Below are 19,882 nucleotides of genomic sequence, written 5' to 3'. Positions count from 1 at the left end.
CCACTCCTCTTTGCAGATCTTCTCCAAGTCATGAAGGTTTCGAGGCTGACGTTTGGCAACTCGAACCTTCAGCTTCCTCCACAAATTTTCTATAGGATTAAGGTCTGGAGACTGGCTAGGCCACTCCAGGACCTTAATGTGCTTCTTCTTGAGCCACTCCTTTGTTGACTTGGCCGTGTGTTTTGGGTCATTGTCATGCTGGAATACTCATCCACGACCCATTTACAATGTCCTGGCTAAGGGAATTAGGTTCTCACCCAAGATTTGACGGTACATGGCCCCGTCCATCGTCCCTTTGATGCGGTGAAGTTGTCCTGTCCCCTTAGCAGAAAAACACCCCCAAAGCATAATGTTTCCACCTCCATGTTTGACGGTGGGGATGGTGTTCTTGGGGTCATAGGCATCATTCTTCCTCCTCCAAACACGGCGAGTTGAGTTGATGCCAAAGAGCTCCATTTTGGTCTCATCTGACCACAACACTTTCACCCAGTTGTCCTCTGAATCATTCAGATGTTCATTGGCAACTTCAGACGGGCATGTATATGTGCTTTCTTGAGCAGGGGGACCTTGCGGGCGCTGCAAGATTTCAGTCCTTCACGGCGTAGTGCGTTATCAATTGTTTTCTTGGTGACTATGGTCCCAGCTGCCTTGAGATCATTGACAAGATCCTCCCGTGTAGTTCTGAGCTGATTCCTCACCGTTCTCATAATCATTGCAACTCCACGAGGTGAGATCTTGCATGGAGCCCCAGGCCGAGGGAGATTGACAGTTCTTTTGTGTTTCTTCCATTTGCGAATAATCGCACCAACTGTTGTCACCTTCTCACCAAGCTGCTTGGCAATGGTCTTGTAGCCCATTCCAGCCTTGTGTAGGTCTAAAATTTAGTCCCTGACATCCTTGGAGAGCTCTTTGGTCTTGGCCATGGTGGAGAGTTTGGAATCTGATTGATTGATTGCTTCTGTGGACAGGTGTCTGTTATACAGGTAGCAAGCTGAGATTAGGAGCACTCCCTTTAAGAGTGTCCTCCTAATCTCAGCTCGTTACCTGTATAAAAGACACCTGGGAGCCAGAAATCTTTCTGATTGAGAGGAGGTCAAATACTTATTTCCCTCATTAAAATGCAAATCAATTTATAACATTTTTGACATGCGTTTTTCTGGATTTTTTTAGTTGTTATTCTGTCTCTCACTGTTCAAAAAAACCTACCATTAAAACTATAGACTGATCATTTATTTGTCAGTGGGCAAACGTGCAAAATCAGCAGGGGATCAAATACTTTTTTCCCTCACTGTATTTGTGTTTGTGTGAGACTGATGGAGCCTGATTGGTTGACTTTGTGAGTGGAGCGTGCGTCCTGACATCGTTAGCCGCTTGGTACCACCTTCCCTCATATTTACCGGGAAATTCTGTCTAACGCTGAAATTCCACACAAGCAAGTAGTGACAATGCCATTTTACCGTGACAGGTTCAGTATCCTCATGAAAAAATAATTGGGCTGAGTCGATCCCTGATTACGAGTTAAACTTGCCACCAAATAAATTGTGAGCCAAATTGTCAAACCAACTGTGCCACTCGGGCAACATTCATTTTTAGAGTGGTACGTTAATGAATGCATGCATTCAATAACCTATTTATTATTCAACATTAAACGTCAATCGCTTAGATATTAAAATGGATAATTGAGGGCTTGCCATATAATCCTCACCGCTGCGGAAATACCACGAACACAAAAGCCACTGGTTTTGATATTCAACCAAGCTGACCTGATTTGTTTTTTTTCCCTCTTGGTCTTTTTAACATCCAACTTAGCAGCGGACACGTGGCATCACAGCCAATATCCCCCCCCCCCCCCCCGGGCCAGCATCTATTTAAGTCCCTGCCACCCTTCAACCAAGGCTACACGGTCACACCACAGCTCTCGTCTCGCATTTGCGATACGGATGCAGGTGTTAGGCCATTTCGCCTCCCCCCATGCCTCCTCCCACCTTCTCTGTGCGAGACCACGCACAGCAGCAGATGGTGAAGACAACGTGAGCGCCGTGGAGGTTCTGGAGGTTGTGGGGTGTGCCAGGGGTGCGTACTTCTTATTCCTCCTCGTGTCAGTGCATTTTCTCCGCACGGCATGGCTAACAGCCAAACTCCACGCAGTTCAGATGCCAACACTTTTCTGCTTTGTTTTGAGAATCCGTCTGAAATCCACGAATCCGCACCGCGAAAGTTTATCCGGCAAAGCAACCCCTTTTATGCATGAGCATCGACAGACAACCTTCTGTCCGATTGAATACGCTCTCCTCACTGCCATAAGTAGCTTTGCCATCGCACAGTCTAAAGCGACAGCTCCATTGAAGCGATACCCTTTAATAAAATCAAAAGGGAATGTCTGAGAAATGAGCTACCTGCTTTGTTACGCGAGGCAAGGCCAAAGAACGTTCAATCTGAATGAGCCCTCGTTGTCCATGTTATTGCGAGTGTCTGTGCAGACGACATTGTCGATGTGTTTAAAGCGCCGTGCAGTCGCCTGGAATGTAAATCATTCAAACCCTCCACCCACCCTCTCCATGCTCCATTCTCCCAGCTATTCAATAAAATGTCACAATTCCATTCGCCCAATGTGACATCGGTGTTTATTGTTCATACACTGTGAGTTATTATCATGCACACAATTGGATACATTATCGTAAGCATAATAATTTGTTTCAATAGATAAATTGATGCATCATTACGGTGCTCAGTGATCACGAGTGAAGGTTTACTGTTTTATGGCAGACACTGGTCTTGCACATGGCATTAATCTGTATTCGATGATTGTGGTATCACTTAAACACCACTGTTGAGGGAGGGAAGGGGAAACCACCTCAGCTGTCTTTCCCTGCATGTTATGGCTGCAGAGCAGGAGCATGGTGTGGTGAAGTGGAGAGGGTGAGTGGAATCAGATAGAAGAGAGGGAGCTTGAGCCATGAACCTGTCCTTGGGCATGGAACTAAATAAGAGGACAGACACATTTTTCGATTTAAAGCTTTCGTGACTGCAGGGATTCATCGTCTTGGTTCTTTCGGTAAAGTCACCACCGCGTAGAAGGGAAACACCGAAAGAACCAAGCTGGACAGACATAGATTGTATACACGGGGGATGCGAAACTACCTTTGCAATGTGTAGTGCCAACGATTCAGAGAGAGTTTCTAGGAGGCACTTTCTTCATGAACAACTTTAACAGGTCTCGTCCGCACACTCTCCACAGTAGCTCAGCCTAGCCTGTACACAACACTAGCCGTCTAACACTGACGGCGCTGACTGAGATAGCCAACTACTATCCTTCGTAGCGGAGACGTTTAGCGACGATGGCGATGAGACGACAGCGACGACGAGACGAGTCCACTCCCAGAACCGGCAGCCTCGAGCTCCCCGCTCTGGGCTCCTTTTATGCTCCCAGCGCAGCCTGGCTCCGCCCTGACCACGCCTCCCTTCTCGAACCCGCTAGCAGGTTCCAGGGGCTTCCAGACGGGGTCTTCCGTGACCCTTGCCCTTAGTTCCTCCCCTCTGCCCACGCACCGTGCACGCCCTCACCGGCGTGTGTGCTGTCTGTCCACCACAGTTGCCGCTGCTGTCCACCAGCCAGCGCAATTACACTACACATGTATGCATGTTGAACTTTTTTCGCACCGTACATAGCCAACCGTGCTTATTGGAGGTGCGGAGTAAGGACGATAACATTAACGAAAAAAGCAGTTATAAAGAAATTAGTTTTCAATTTACATTTAAAATTGCATAGCTCCGCAATGCAGTCACTGTCATTGTTCAATTGTTAGCAAAAAGCTGATGCGAGGATGGCCAGAGTTTGCGTGATGGTTTATGCTCTTTGACGAGATAAGCAAGGTATTGTGGTTCATTTGTGGCAAACACTTTGTGTGTCAAGAGCGTGACGTTTTAATGTATCGTTCGGCAACTGGAATCCAATGCAGCTCAGCCAGCATTGGACGGACATGATCTTGCAGTACCCGTCACGACACATTTTTTTGTACACGCTGCAACTTGGTAATGTTTTAAGCTGGAACAATACTTTATTTTTGTATGAATGGACTCTGTTGCTCATTGCATTACCTGCACTATGTGAACACAAACATGTGTAGATAAGGCTGAAGGTATGAAATGTAATTCTCAGAACTTGCACTCAGTAAGTGAACATTGACAAATATTGAGTGATAATGTATGTCCAACTCATGTCGCACAGTGCGTAGCCAACTGTGCTGATTGGAGGTGCGGGGCTAATCGGAGGTGCGGGTAATACGGTGCCTCCCCAAGTCACGGCTGTGTGTCACCAATTACCACTGCTTTGAGTCTCTCCTAAGGTCAACTCAGTCTAAAAGGAGAACAAGCTTTGCTGAGCAAACATTGGCACTTGAGATACAGATGCAACAAGCAATATGTTATGCTGACCACACAAATCCCGTGTGTGTTTGTGCTGGTCTTAATTGGTGGTCACTCCCACCACTTTCCTTGACAGTCAATATGATAATTATAATAGTCCAACGGTATTTAGCATTTACAAAAACGTTGAGTCTAGGGCACTTGAACCATCATGCAGTGTTATTGAGCACTATGCCAACCACTCCACACAGACACTACTATTATTGCGACAAGCGCTTTTAGTGACTTGCAGCCGCTTTGTCTCCTCAGTACTGACGTACTGATGTGTTAGCCATAGCCAGGAATTGCACGCAGCTACTGTCTGGTCTTGTAGCAAAGAGTGCGAATCACTGCACCACTGCTCCCCATTTCGCATACACACATGCGCATGCATATGTGCACGTATACCTACAAAACTCTGAATACCAAGTTACTCACGTCACTTGGTCCTTTTTTTCTCTCCAACATAAAAGAGTTTCTCATTTCGCTTGTCTGATCCTGTGGAAACTGGCCACTTGTGGGAAAATACCCATCACTCACTGACCACTCGTGTGCACACAGGCGAATAGTATGGTATTTACAAAGGGTGAGACGTGCACTCACGGAGATCTTGGTGAAGATGCAGAGGATGAGGTTCAGGAAGGAGAGGTAAACCCGCAGCCTCTTGCCTCCATGTCTCTTCTGCAGGTACTCAGGAGTCGTAACCACCTCCAGCCGTATGGAGCCACACAAGTTACACATTACTTAAGTGGCAGATGTAGTTTATACAAGACATCAGCGGGTAAGGATGCTGCCATGGTGTACTGATTAGCACATTGGACTTGAAATTCAGTGGTCGCTCTTTTTTTATTCTCCTGGCGCCGCAGTTTAAACAATTGATACTTTTTTTTAAATCCCCTTTCCCCGTTTTTGCCACCCAGCAGAGTAAATGGGTTCATCACAATTAATTGATCAGCAAATCACGCGCCGTGGTGTAAATGTTGGGTATTTCCACGTCTTCCATCGTGGAAGGTCGGGTCAAGATTTGCCTCTAGAGGCACTCTCTAGAGCCCCTTCTAGACCACATCTTTAATTGCCGGACTGGGAGATCCACTCAGACTGAATAACTCTGGATTGTAAGTCTAGTGTGCGAAACATTACACCACAGCAGCAGTATAGATACACTAGTATTGTGTGTATGTATATTTGTCAGCACTAACCTTACTTCTGGCTAAATAATTCACGTCGCACATATTACATACATAAAACAAGAGCATCTGGGCATAAAAGTTTAATAGGACAAACCACGTCTGAAAATCATTGCACATGACAGTGGGTATCGGGGTCATTGACATATGTTATGTTCTAGAATGTGTTTGCTCTGATTTATCCAACCTGAGTATACTTAGATTTAGCTTCATTACAGACTTGACATTTACGGCATCGCGTAATGGAATATTGACTGCTTACCCCAGATGTGATGTACACAGGAACGAATATCCAAGCCAACAAAATCAGCGTGAAGAGACCCTGTAATAGTAATAGTGGAAATTAATAAATCACGTGGAGTTATGTCACGTATGTATGTGTGGATGCACGATGAAAAGTTGTATGAAATACATTGGATCGAGTATAGCACAGTAAATGAAGACATTAAATCACTGCTACGTGAAGTTTCCCCACACTGCTGCAGTCATGGGGCTTGTGAAACCAGTCTTCTCTACGCTGGTCAGTGTGGTTTGGTACAGGTGGGGCCCAATGCTCGTTCAATGATGCAAGCTGTGGCGGGGAAGCAAAATCAGTTTACCAAAATCATAGTGTAGTGTGCTAACCCGTGCAACAGATCACAGTAGCTAAGCAGCGTTGAGCCTAGATCGTGCTTTTAAAGGCGACCACCATGCTTAAGGTGTCATAGGCGGTGTCAGCAGAGAGCCCTGAAGAAAACCCCGTGGTTGTATTGTACTTTATGTTTCCACATCTCTGCTTCCCACCTTCACCAGTCTGCACTGTTCAGCATGGTGAAGTATGGTGTAATAACCCTCCATGTCCCACAGGGCATAGGGGAGTGGATTGACAATAGGGCTTCACAGGTGCATACATGTATTCACCACAGCGGAACTCAAATCATCCGTGGTGATATGGGGGGGGACCATATAGCTGATTCTGTAATCTGTGGCAGCGGCGTGTGTAGCAGCGTGTGAGTTCTGCGTGAGTGTAAACTGTGCGTGAGAAAGTGTGAGAATGTGAGTGAGAATGAGCTGTGTGTGAGGTGCGTGTGAGTGTGTGTGAGCCGTGTGAGAGTGAGACGTGATTATAATACTTGTGTGTTGTAAGGGCCATGGTTAGTGGGTGGTATTTTTGTGGTTGCGGCAAATTGATTATCCAGTAGTGATTTGCTACTGTGGTGTAACAGTATCGCTTATTTTGTCTTTTGGTGGTTGTGAGCATTTTTCCGGCGGGCGTAACTAGGTAAGGCCGTAGGCTTTCAGTTACCGTAATGGCCTCGTGCTTTAACGGGTAAGGTGAGCTTTCCCCGGCGGGAAAAACTAGGTAAGACCATAGGCTTCCAGTTACTGTAGTGGCCTAGTGCGTGCTCCGTCCACTGCTGCCCTGAGGGAGAGCCACGCTCTCTCAATTGCTGCCCTGAGGGAGAGCCGTGCTCCGTCCACTGCTGCCTTGAGGGAGAAATGCGCTCTATCCACTGCTGCCCTGAGGCAAAGCCGTGCTCTGTCCACTACTGCCCTGAGGCAGAGCCGTGCCCCGTCCACTGCTGCCCGGAGGGAGCCCCGTGCTCTCCACTAGTGGCTTGAGGGAGAGCCGCGCTATATCCACCGCTGCCATGAGGGAGCCAGACTCTCTCTCTCTCTCCACTGCTGCCCTGAGGCAAAGTTGTGCTCCGTCCACTGCTGCCCTGAGGGAGAGCCATGCTCCATCCACTGCTGCTGCCCCGAGATGTCGCGGGCGCTGCCCCAGAGCAAGGAGGCGCTGCTGCAGTCGTTCAACAAGCGGCTCAAGGACGACGTGCGCTCCATCCTGGACAACTTCACGGAGATCGTCAAGACGGCCAAGTGAATGAAGAGTCCCCTGTGTGGGCTTCAGTGGGGCCGTCTGGTCGGGCAGCAGAGACACGAGAGGCCAAGAAACGACATTCCAGTCGTGGGCTGAGCTCAAGGAGGGCTAGCTCGAGCACCATCCTGCGGCAGGGAAAGGAGGCGGTGCAAGCGGTTCAGCCGAGCCCACAACAGCCAAGAATCTGCTGTCCCTGTCTGGGGGGTGGGCGCTGTTCAACCCTAGCACATGGGCGAGAAGCCGTGCATGTGTGACGAGTGCGGCAAGACGTTTTTCTCGCGCTCGGCCTACAAGTATATATTTTTTTCTTTTCCGTTTGTGTGTTAATCTGTGTATACCCCGGATATTTTAAAGATGGCAATTCTCCTGCTGTGTATCATACTGCTGTCCCTCCCGGCCATATCTAGTGCCACACTCAACTCTACGAACAGCTACCCTCGTTACTTTGCGTCCATACTTGTTGCTCGATTTGCCACTACACCTGAAAATGAAACAGCTCATAGACACTTCTACACTCCATCATTGTATCCTTTTAAACGCTATCTTTGTCCCATTACTTCATTCTGCTCTTAAAAATAGCACCATCTGCGACCTGCTGCTATTCGTCCAAGGTTCGCCGCTCTTCATCGTTTCACAGAAAATACTTGTGCAAACTATGAATTCTACTTTTATTATTTCTGGGTGGTATTAAGCTTCATCCTGGCCAAAATGTAAAGAACTCGTATCATTCTGTAGATTTTTCTGGCAGAATAGGTGTTGGTGTTTTACATGTCAACATCAGAGGGCTTGTGATTAAATTAAGTCAACTAAATCTTGACCCAGACATTTTTTTCCTAACAGAAACATTTCTCACTCCTGCCGTCAATGACTTGCAGATTACGATTGACAACTACAACCTTTTTCGGCTTGACCAAGGATCTAAAGGAGGTGGAATTGCCATCTATGTTCGTAATACTATTGCATGTTCACCAGCTCATTCCTTGATTAAAAAAATGTTGCTTTGAAGGTCTGGTTCTCAGAATAACTCTCCCAATTAATCAACAGATATTGGTAGTGTGCTGCTATAGACCGCCTAGTGGGAAGGATGTTGAAGCTGCATCTGCACTGAGAGAGCTTTTTGGGGGCCTCCCTAAAGGTGAAATAGTTTTAGTGGGTGATCTAAATTGGAATTGGCTAAATCCGCCGGCCGTAGCCACAAATTTTACAGATGAATTAACCTGTTTCAATTCATAAATGTCCCCACAAGACCTAACCTAAAAAATCCGGGACAGTCAACTCTGACGTCCTATTGACAAATGCCCCTCACAATTTCACACTGACTGGTGTTCTGGGTAATAACCTTAGTGATCACTCCTTCATTTTTGGGGTGAGATCATCAGCCAAACCCAAATTGGTTGAGAAGCACTCTTTGAGGCACTTCAGCACTCAGGCATTTACTAATGATGTGCTTCACTCGGATAATGACAAGGTTTGTGATATCCCCAACCTGACTACGGCTTGGGAGGCCTTCAGGTACATGTTTCTCCAAATTCTTAACAAACATGCTCCGTTGGTTAGATTTAAAACTAAAGGCAACCGCCCACCATGGTATGATCCTTTGATTACAAAGCTCATGAAAACTAGGGACAAGGCTTGGGCATGTGTTCAGAAAAGTAATTTGGTCAATGACTGGCTAGAATACAGGATTTTAAGGAATAGATGCGTCAAAAAAATACGGCATGCAAAAAATGCCTACTTTTCCTCCACTCACCTGGAATCACATGGAAATGCCAGGATTTTTTGTAAAACAATCAAATGTATCGAAAAGGCATCCAAAACAGATAATCTGCCTGTTGAGCTTAACTGAAATGGGGAATATTTTTCAGATCCCAAAAGAATAGTGGACAATTTTAACCTTCATTTTACTGAAGCTGGTAATCTTTTTGATAATGTATTGGGAGTCACCCCTGCTCATGCAAATTCCTACACCCCTGTCCAAACATTAAGCTAATTTAGTTTCCAGCCAATCCACGAAAGTAATGTTCTGAAACAACTGTCCTACCTCAAAGGGTCCTCCTCTACCGGAGCAAATACTCTACTCGTCTTTGCTCTACTAACTGTTGGTCACCTAATATACAAACCTATAGCCCATATTTTCAACCTGTCCATCAAAGAAGCATCAGTTCCTCTAGAATGGAAACATTTCTATGTCCGTTCACTTCACAAAGGGGGCCCTACAGATGATCCCAATAACTACCGACCCATCTATATTTTGTCCCCATTGATGAAATTTTTTGAAAAATTATTGAACTACCAAATTAACAGTTTCCTGTCCACCAACAATCTACTACATCTAAAACAATCTGGGTTTTTGATAGAGTAGACCACAACACCCTGCTTAGTAAACTAAGTTGCCTCGGTTTTTCCGAAAACAGTAAAACGCTTAACAAATTACCTCTTTTCTCACACCCAAACTGTATTCACAGATGGTTGGAGGTCAAAGTGTTAATATAACAAAAGGGGTTCCACAGGGTTCCAGCCTCGGCCCCCTCTTGTTCTCTCTTTATGTCAATTACTTGGGCACTGACCTGGATCATTCCAGGGTAAATCTTTTTGCAGATGACACGATACTGATTACTGCTGGCCGCTCTCCAGATGACGTGATTGCTAAGCTCCAGAGTGATTTCAACAAACTACAAAATCAGCTAGTTGCTCTTAAACTAGTCCTGAATACCTCCAAAACCAAGGTGCTATGCTTCTCTCCGGGACTAAAGCAGGAAGTTCTTTTTCCCAAATTACATTCCTTAAATAATTATCAAATATAGCAAGTCAAGATCTATAAGTATATTGGGGTCATCCTGGATTCAAAACTGAATTTTGAAGATCACATTGATTATATTGGTAAGAAGACAAAAATAAAAATTGGTTTTCTGTATCGACACAAGCACTGCTTCCCCCCAATGTTCCGTTTGGAATTGATAAAAGCTACCATACTGCCTCTACTTGACTACTGTGACATCGTGTATAAATCAGCCCCAAGTACTGTACTGAAGAAGCTTGATTCCATCTATCACTCGGCCTTAAGATTTGCATTGGACTGCCCATATAGGACTCAGCACTGTGATCTCTACATTGGGTCAAACTTAACATCTCTTAATGTTCGACGGCTTGTGCACCAGATCTTATTTATTCACGATGTACTTACAAAAAAAAATCCGCAGACTACCTGCTGGATCTCCTCTCTGTTTCAAAGAACAAATTTGACCTCTTCGCTCATTTACCAGCTTTACATTCCCTATTGCCGTACAAAAAACTGGAGGAAGGGCCTTTGCTATTGATGCCCCCAGGGTCTGGAATGTTATTGCCAATAAACTGCAACTTGAATCACTACCTATGAGATCTTCACTCAAAACTGCTCTAGAGGAGTTGTACACCCCTAGCTGCTACTGCTATTCAGTGGCCTAAAATAAAATTAAATGTTTCGCTCCGGATGACCACTGCAAAGTATTTTGATTTAGTGTGCTGATCTTAAAGGTGCATTGAAAAATGTGATACTCTGACTGATGCTCCTGTTGTTGTGGAGTGACTCATGCAGCCAGCTATGGCTCTAGGGTTTGGTGTTACATGTTATTTATGTAGTTTATTGTTAAAATTTCGATCACAGTCCCTATGATCACTGTTACATTGCATTTATTGCTTTATTTTGGTGATTTAGAAAAGTTTTTTGGTTTGGTCATGTTTTGTTTGTTGTAGTACGGAGTTAGACCGATGGCCTTAATCTAAGTTGTCTTGTGGTTGTTGTTATTGTTGTTTTACTTGCATCCCACTGGGATTTTTGCACACAGCGTTGGTGTACGGTGCTTTTTCAGGAATATTTTGATGTTTTTTCCTGGATTTTCTGTTTGCACAGTCACATAATCACTTTAAGATGTTTTCTTGTTCATGTTTTTTGTTTGTTGCGGTTGCACCCGATTCAAGAGCCGAATGGCTCACAGGGCTATACCAAATAAATGAAACTGAAACTGAGGTTAATCTCGTAATTCGCAAAAATGTATGCCGACGTGGAATGCGGCAGAAATTAACTGCGCGACTCCGTCAATCCGTGAAAACTTTGCGGATTACAGGAGAAGTGCATCACATGACTCGTGGCTCCATTAATCCATGATTATTTAGCTAATTATTATACGGTTACGATTTTGTCAAAACCCACATTGAGAAAATCTGCCAGATGGTTTACGTTAAAGTTTTTTTTACTTCAATATCAAGTCTAAACATGTAACAATTTTCTTTACGAAAAACACAATTTGTAGCTGGACATATCTGTACACATCATGGAGTGTGCATTGCAATGAACCCAGTGGGCTCTTTGGAATGCCCAGCATTTAAAGAAAACATCTTTACAGAGTTTTCATCGCAAAGAGGCTGCCGGTTTCTTTGCATTGCACAGTGCTGTAAACTATTTATCATATATATGTAAATTACATTGATACATTTAGAATTAAAAAAATCCTCTCCTAAAAAAGAGCCATCTATTCGCAAGGTTTTCACAAATATCATTGATTATGGAAGCGTTCGTGAACCGCCGATAATCCGCATATTACAGGGATTCACGGATTGGAATGTGGATTTTTAGAGTTCTACTGTACATATATATGCATACACATATTTGTTCAAACACCAGCATACATCCTGCCACTTAACCTGTGATGAGTTCAGTGCGATTAAATAATGCTGCCTGCTGTTAACGCATTACCATCGCCACATATTACTAATTAGGTATACTGGAGCTGGAAAGGTAAAAACGATTCTTTCCCAACTGCGCTCAGAATGTGTTTTGATTGACAAAACACGTGCAGACAATGTACTATCTTCCCATGCAGCATCCCCACCGCTTCGCCAGTCATGCGCTCGAGTTTTGGACAGCGACGTCAATATTTCAAACACAGCTCCAGACCTGTGCACTCCCACTGACCTCAAACCTTTCCAGAACCCTCCTCCCAAGAGATGCATACGTCTGCACTCCCAGATACATTATACGAATGGTGAGGTAAAATACGCGCATTCTCACTATTTAAAACAACCAGACACTACTGGCTTGTGTATAGTGCATTTGCAATATATATAGCATAAGGGATTTGGGGTGAGATAGGTTGGGAGAGGCCGGTTGGATACGAATGTTATTGACCTGGGTTAGTGAGGTTTGGGAGATGGACAGCGCACGTTGGTTTCTAGTCCTTCCTCCAAAGACAATACAAAATGTACATATACGAAACAAACAAAACAGAATCCCATTGAATTTTGATTTAAAGCTTTCGTGACCGCAGGGATTCACATTCTTGGTTCTTTCGGTAAAGTCACGTATAAGGGAAACAATAAAATAATAAAAATATAAAACAAAAAAAATTCTCACGATGTTTCGACTGCAACACAAGCAATCATCATCAGGATTTGTATTTATTATTTTATTGTTTCCCTTATACGTGACTTTACCGAAAGAACCAATAATAAGAATCCCATTGCTGTATTTATAACGTGTCTAGACTTTGTTTGGTAACACTTTGCCATGTTTCTCTTTTAAACTCTGTGTTTGCAAATTTGGGTAGGCACCACACGAGAAAAGAAGAACCGGTCTGTACAAAAGAAGTGAACATATACCTGAGAAAGCGATGAGGAGGTTTAAAAGTCAGAATGCTAAATTGGTTCAATTTCAGCCACCTGTCTGAATAAAACAGTTTCTGAAGTGTGGTGCGTTGATTGTCAAATTAGTTGAGTATATTCCAGCTCTGGAGACTATTCATTTTGTATTGATTGTCATGTTATGACAAGACCTGGCAGGGCATATAGACGCATACGGCACATCGTATAAATAAGAGACCTACTGATGCAACTTGAGAAACAGTTCCGACATGAGGTAGTGTTACACGGCTCCTTGTGAGACTTCTGAAATGGAAGTTTAATTTTTTTTTAAATGTCTTCATTTGATGACAGCTCTGAGAATTCGAAATATTAATTTGCCTGTCGTGTGATAGGCATTACTCTCTATATCAGGGCAGGTGGGAAAGTGCTGCCACTATAGTGAATAATAAGTAATTTCAAGAAATGTTAGTGGTTACGTGATATCTCATCCACATGCTGTTGTGTAACACGGGTTGATTGACTGCTCTGTGGGCGTTTCAAATGTTAGTTTTGTGAAAACGACAACATGTGATCCAGTTTACATTAAGGGATACACTCCATTTTCACGAACAATACCAGGCATGCGGTGTCTTGTTATTGGACCGCTTTAAAGTAATTGCAATAATAAAATGTTGCTTATCCACCGTACAATCACCACCCTCCACTCCACACCCACATAAATATCTCTCCTAATCGACTGAACCCCATCCAGAACGTTCCTGCTGGTGCCTCTCTCACACACACACAAATACAAAGAGCCCCCCATGAATCCCCGTAACTGGAGGGGATGGTGGGTGGGGTGAGGAGGGAGGTCATGTGGCCAGAATCACAAATGGTTTAGGTCCCTTTCGTAACTGATGCTTACATACCACATTAGGTACTTAGTTTAGGTCAATTTGACCCCAGGGAAGGCCCAGAACAGGTCCAGATACCATCTGGTACTCATGTTTCATTTCCGTGACTACAGTGAGCACAGACTCTGCCAGCCCAATTACCAAAACAACCCAAACCTTCGGTTGCCATACCTGATATTTAAATGAGGATTGTTTGACTCGGCCATTCCCACTCTATTCTACCCACTGCTTTCACTCTACCCTTACTGGGGAATGGTGATCATGAAACTATATATTTTAAATAAAAAAACATTTTAACCAATGCTTATTTCGTCATGAGTTTAGACAGCCCTTTGTCAATCCATTGCTGGATGAAGGCCTCTCCACATCGTGTTGGTAATGTTTTTGTTTAACCATAGTTCACCAGTCTTGATTTGAAGCTTTCGTGACTGCAGGAATCCATACTCTCTGGTTCTTTCGGTAAAGTACTTCACCAGGATGGTCAATGCAAGTTGACCTAGGAGTGAGGTGAGGGCCAGGACCAGCTCAGATGTCACTCACCACCGTGCCTGGGATTCGAAATGTGATAACCACTTCACCGCCATTCCATACTCAGAGGAATGGGTTAGGTGAGGTTTGTTTTAGTTAAAATCAAATAACTTAAATTTTCGCCCCATAGTTTTAAAAATGGCATGGCTGGGTGGTTATGCATTGCTAGTGATTGTATGGAACACATTCCTTTTTGCTGCACCAACTGCAACGTCACGAATGGTTTGAGAGTCAGCCTAGGAAAAAAAAAACATGCTTAGTAAAGGGTGCCAGACAGCCAACAGACCAGGCTGCCGTGGGGACACAGGCGCTCTCTGGTCCTGCCTGATTTCAGGGCAGTTGCCAGCACAGTTTGCACCGGTTTCGAAAATGAGGAATAATGTTGGTCGTGGCTGGGAATCAAGTTCATATTTATAGTTTTTAACCAGGTGAGAACTCCAGAGACCAGGATAGTATCATTTGCAAGAGTGACCTGGACCAACACAAGTTGTGCTATAATCCGCAAACCACTGTGCCACATAACTAGTGGGGTGAATACTGTTTGAGAAAACCATTTCGCGAGAACCTATAAACAACCAAGTTCATTCTTGCAAACGAAACTATCCTGGTATCCTGAGTATTCAGTTGGTTAAACAAAATGCACTGCAACTATCAATGCTGCCACAGAACACAATTGGGGCATATTCTTAGTTTTTTCGGTAAAGTCACGTTGAAGAGAAACAACAAAATAACAAAATATATATAAAACAATAAAAAATTCTCACGACGTTTCGACCATAACTCAAACGGTCATCATCAGGTGTGTCGGTTTGCATAAATTTATTTTGAAAACGTCATATTTATTTATATATATATAAAAAATAACGTTAGCGTCACGCGCAACGATGGCAGTTTGCCAGGACTAGTCCATCTATTTTTTGAAAAGAGGAGGGGGGAGACGAAATTTGTTTTTATGTATGCTGTCTGAAAGGCACTGTAAGCGTGAACAATCAATCAAGAACTGAAATGATTTATCAAATCTTTCCAATGATTGCTAAGATAGAATCCATCTTCTCGGTTGAAATTGTCTCTGTGTTTGTATATGTGGATAGCCTCATGAACGAATCTCTCATGGAAGCCAGATGGCTTACAAAGAACCTCCGTCTTGGAAAAGTCAATGGCATGTGAGCCTACTGAATTAGAACAATGATCTGCTACGGCCGAGGTGTTGGTCCTACCGTGTTTAAGGTCTGCTTTATGTTCACGAATGCGGTCCGAAATATGGCGTTTGGTTTCTCCAATGTAACTACTACCACAGAGGCAACTTAGTTTGTAGACACCAGGGTATTGTATGTCCGGAATCACATCTTTTACAGACGGAACCAGATCACGGATTTTATGTAATGTGTTGAAACGGACCTGGATCTTGTGTTTATTCAAGATTTTGGAGATCTTTTTTGTGATCCCAGCAATGTAGGGTAAAGTGATGGTTTTGAAAGGCTCCTCAAGAGGGTTCTTCTTCATGGTTTGAGTGATAGCTTTGCGGATTGTATAGTCGGAGTAACCATTAGCCCTAAGAGCTTGGTGTACGTGCTTGAGTTCACTGCTTATGTGTTCCTGGTCGGATATGCATTGGGCTCTATGATACAGAGTCTTGATGAGAGAATTCTTCTGTGATGGATGGTGGTGGGAATCCGGTTTCAGATAAGCATCCGTATGGGTAGCTTTCCTGTAGACAGAGTGGCTCATTGAACCATCAGGTCTCTTTTTAATTAGGACATCCAAAAAAGGTATCTTGCCATCTATTTCGACTTCCATGGTAAATCTGATGGCTGGGTGTATGGAATTGATGTGGTCGAAGAATTTGTCTAGAGCAGGCCGGCCATGTGGCCAGATGACAAAAGTGTCATCCACGTACCTCTTCCATAAGGTTGGGCGCAGAGTGGCAGTCTGGATGGCGTCAGTCTCAAATTTCTCCATGAAAATGTTAGCTATAACTGGAGAAAGGGGGGAGCCCATTGGGGTGCCCTCAGTTTGTTTGTAGAAAGTTCCATTCCAAGTGAAGTATGTATTGGTTAAACAGTGTCTCACCAGGGGGGGTACCTCAGTGTTTAGTCCTTGATGAACCAAGTCTTCAATGATTGCAATGGTGTCAGGTACAGGAACCTTGGTGAATAAGGAAACTACATCAAAACTGACAAGCAGGTCGTCTGGGGACAGGGAAATACCCTTGATTGTTGATACCAGGTGAGTAGAATTTTGTACCACAGAGGTGGTCTTTCCAGTGAAAGGACGCAGGATTTCAGACAAAAAACGAGCTAGTTTGTAGGTGGGGGAGCTGATAGTAGAGACTATGGGACGAAGAGGTGTATCAACTTTATGTATTTTTGGTAAGCCGTATAATCTTGGTGGCCTGGCAGCAGAAGGTTTCAACGAAAACTGTTTAGATTGATCAATTAATGCGGTTGAATCAGAAATTATTTTGTTGGTTTGTGTGACGAGGCTGTTGGTGGGATCTCTTTTTATTTTTGTATAACTACCATCGTCGAGTAATTCTTTAATTTTGTTGTTGTATTCTATTTTATCCATGATAACAGTAGCATTGCCTTTGTCAGCTGAGAGAACTACAATATCATTCCTCTTTTTTAATTTATATAATTCAAAACGCTCATCTTTGCTGAGGTTGCTAGCTGGCATCTTAGCGTTTTTGAGGGTTGCAGCGATTTCAGATCTTGCTACGTCTGCAGCGATGTGACCCAGGCCCCTGAGAGCAACGTCTACTTGGGCAATTATATCATTAACTGGTATGTGTTTAGGTGTGACTGCAAAGTTTAGACCTTTAGCTAAAACGGATTTCAGACCATCGGAAATAGAACTGTTACTGCGATTAATTACGACTTTATTAACGTCTAACTTTTTGGTGTGTGGGTCCGGTCTTTTGTTTAAGAGGAGGTTAAATTTGGAAATCAGGTTTTCCTTACATTTGGTCGACATAGCAGCAGCTAAATTTGGGGCATTCAATGAGTGCTGATAACACCTCGTTCCCTCCCCAATGCCAGGTACTAATTTTAGGCTGAGTTGACCTAAAGAAGGCACAGATTAGATTCATACACAAATTGTCATTTTTCGTAATTAAATTGTGTAATTGCCAGTCGGATATAAACAAGGTTTTGACCATGGCAGGCAAAAGGGTTTGCTGTTGTTTCCAATACACGTACTACTGTATTTTGATTTAAAGCTTTCGTGACTGCAGGGATTGATATTCCTGGTTCTTTCGGTAAAGTCACGTAGAAGGGAAACAATAAAATAATAAAAATATAAAACAATAAAATTCTCACGACGTTTCGACTGCACAACACAAGCAATCATCATCAGGTGTGAAAACCACAGCAAGAAAATTTGAAAAAAGTGGCGTTTTTTTATTTTCTTGCTGTGGTTTTCACACCTGATGATGATTGCTTGTGTTGCAGTCGAAACATCGTGATAATTTTATTGTTTTATATATTTTTTATTATTTTATTGTTTCCCTTCTACGTGACTTTACCGAAAGAACCAAGCATACTACTGTATTGTTCGTGAAAAAAAATCACTCTTTTCTCTTGCTTCTATATTTAGCATTCACACATTTACAATCCATAAAAAAGTAAATGGTACGGTATTTATTTTAAATATGTTCGGTATGTAAAACAAATGACAAGAATGTCTGAACTTCTTTTGAGATTATATTGCATACAGTCGCTGAATCAGCATGCTTGACATTCCCGAAATGCTACGTATTGTACGCATACATGTAGTACACGCAATCTTTTTTTCTATGCATAATATATAAGAGTGTAAGCAATTTGATTTTAAAGCACATGCGTTGAATTGTACATGTTTGGTGAGTGCTTTTGCCCAGATGTCTGGACATGTTATCTGCCCACAGTGGGTTAAGTTGTCCTTGACATGATTATACATTTGATACCTCGTAGGCCCTAACCTGGATAAATGTTGCCAGAAATAAGGAAATCAACACGGCAATAAATAATCCAGCTTCTGTTGTGACATATAGAACTATCATATGCAATTCGCTGATTTATGATAACACTGATGATGGTAATGCTGATAAAGATGAGTGGCAGGGTGGCACATCGGTAACACTTGTGCCTCACAGCAAGATGGGCTTGGGTTCGATTCCAATTCCGCCTTTCTGTGTGCAATTTATTTTCTGTCTGCTGTGGGTTCTCTGATTTCCCCCCACAGCTAAACCCCCAAAAATCCAATGCATTGCGCTTGGTATGGGCCACAAATCTCCCCTAACACATTGCTGGGAAATGACTCGATTGGGATTGCACCTAGCAACATCTCCTCCTACTGGGAAAAAAAATATTGGCAGGACTATCGTGAAAAAAAGGCTTTCCTGAATAAACAAGCATCGTAATAAAAATAATTGTATTACCATTAGGACGTGAAAATAATGATGATCATAATAATATTGATATGCTGCTGCTGATAATGATGTGTTGGTAATAGTTGAGTTGATTTTTGATGATAATGGAAATTACAATGCCATGATGTAATTCAATAATATATAATTTATGCATTTTAGCATAATTACCTATTTTAACTGTTTAACTGTTTATTTGGTGATGCATCATTGGTAATAGTGCACACACACAATCGACAATGAAGTAAACACATGCGTCGATAATGCTGTAGCTTCAAAAGGAAAAACACATAACCATGCAAAAAAAAAGGTATTGCAATAGTAATTATTTGTACAGAATACCCTCACTAAATCCTTCTCAGAAAAGTATCTCTAGGAATCTAGCGGTAATTAATTATTTACTGGATTTATTTGAACAAGGAAATTCGTGTGTCCAGAGAAAATGTTATACGGACTTGACGCACTGCCAGCTTACAACCCTGCGGAGTTGAGTGTCTCACAAGATATGCTCTCAACATAATCCATCAATCTTGCGTGTTTATGACGGTCATTATTGGGGGCTAAATTAGACCACGACAAGACGGAGTGGTGGGGAGGTGGGGGTGCTTTAGGGGGCTGGGAGAGTGGAAGCTAGAGTGTGGGGTGAGTCAATCCACGCAGATGTTTATCATCATCAGCCATGGCCACTCCACTGCTGGATGAAGACCTCCCCAAGCCATCGCCATTTCTAATGGTTCTGCGATGCGACAATCTATCTGGCACAAGCTGACTGATGTCATCGCTCCATCTCCGTGGTGGATTTCCTCTCTGGCGTGTTCCTTCCTTTGGCTGCCACTCTGTCACAGGTCTTGACTATGGGCCAGCGTCCCCTCTAGCCACCGTGTCCTGCCCACGCCCACATATCTCAATGTCTCTATCTCGCGTTGTGTTCCGTCTCTCAGTGCAATTCCAAGAATATATATATTTTGCATAGCAGGAAACACAAATC

At 43.3% G+C, this 19,882-nt stretch overlaps 1 protein-coding gene across 1 annotated transcript in view; it reads right to left on the bottom strand.

The window, feature by feature from the left end:
* LOC116943845 (sodium/mannose cotransporter SLC5A10-like) overlaps positions 1–19,882 on the bottom strand; it is an 83,828-nt gene that overhangs the window by 48,696 nt on the left and 15,250 nt on the right. The window contains exons 4-5 of the mRNA XM_076068147.1: positions 5,854–5,913; positions 5,008–5,112 (exon numbers count right to left, since the gene is read on the bottom strand). Coding sequence (XP_075924262.1) covers positions 5,008–5,112; positions 5,854–5,913 — 165 coding nt within the window. The remainder of the gene's footprint in view (positions 1–5,007; positions 5,113–5,853; positions 5,914–19,882) is intronic.

The sequence above is a fragment of the Petromyzon marinus genome, chromosome 19, assembly GCF_048934315.1.
Source record: "Petromyzon marinus isolate PM22_M1 ecotype Great Lakes invasive population chromosome 19, UKy_Petmar_22M1.pri1.0, whole genome shotgun sequence".
NCBI lineage: Eukaryota > Metazoa > Chordata > Hyperoartia > Petromyzontiformes > Petromyzontidae > Petromyzon > Petromyzon marinus.
Note: the sequence above shows the minus strand (reverse complement) of the source record. Positions and strands in the feature narration are given on the sequence as shown.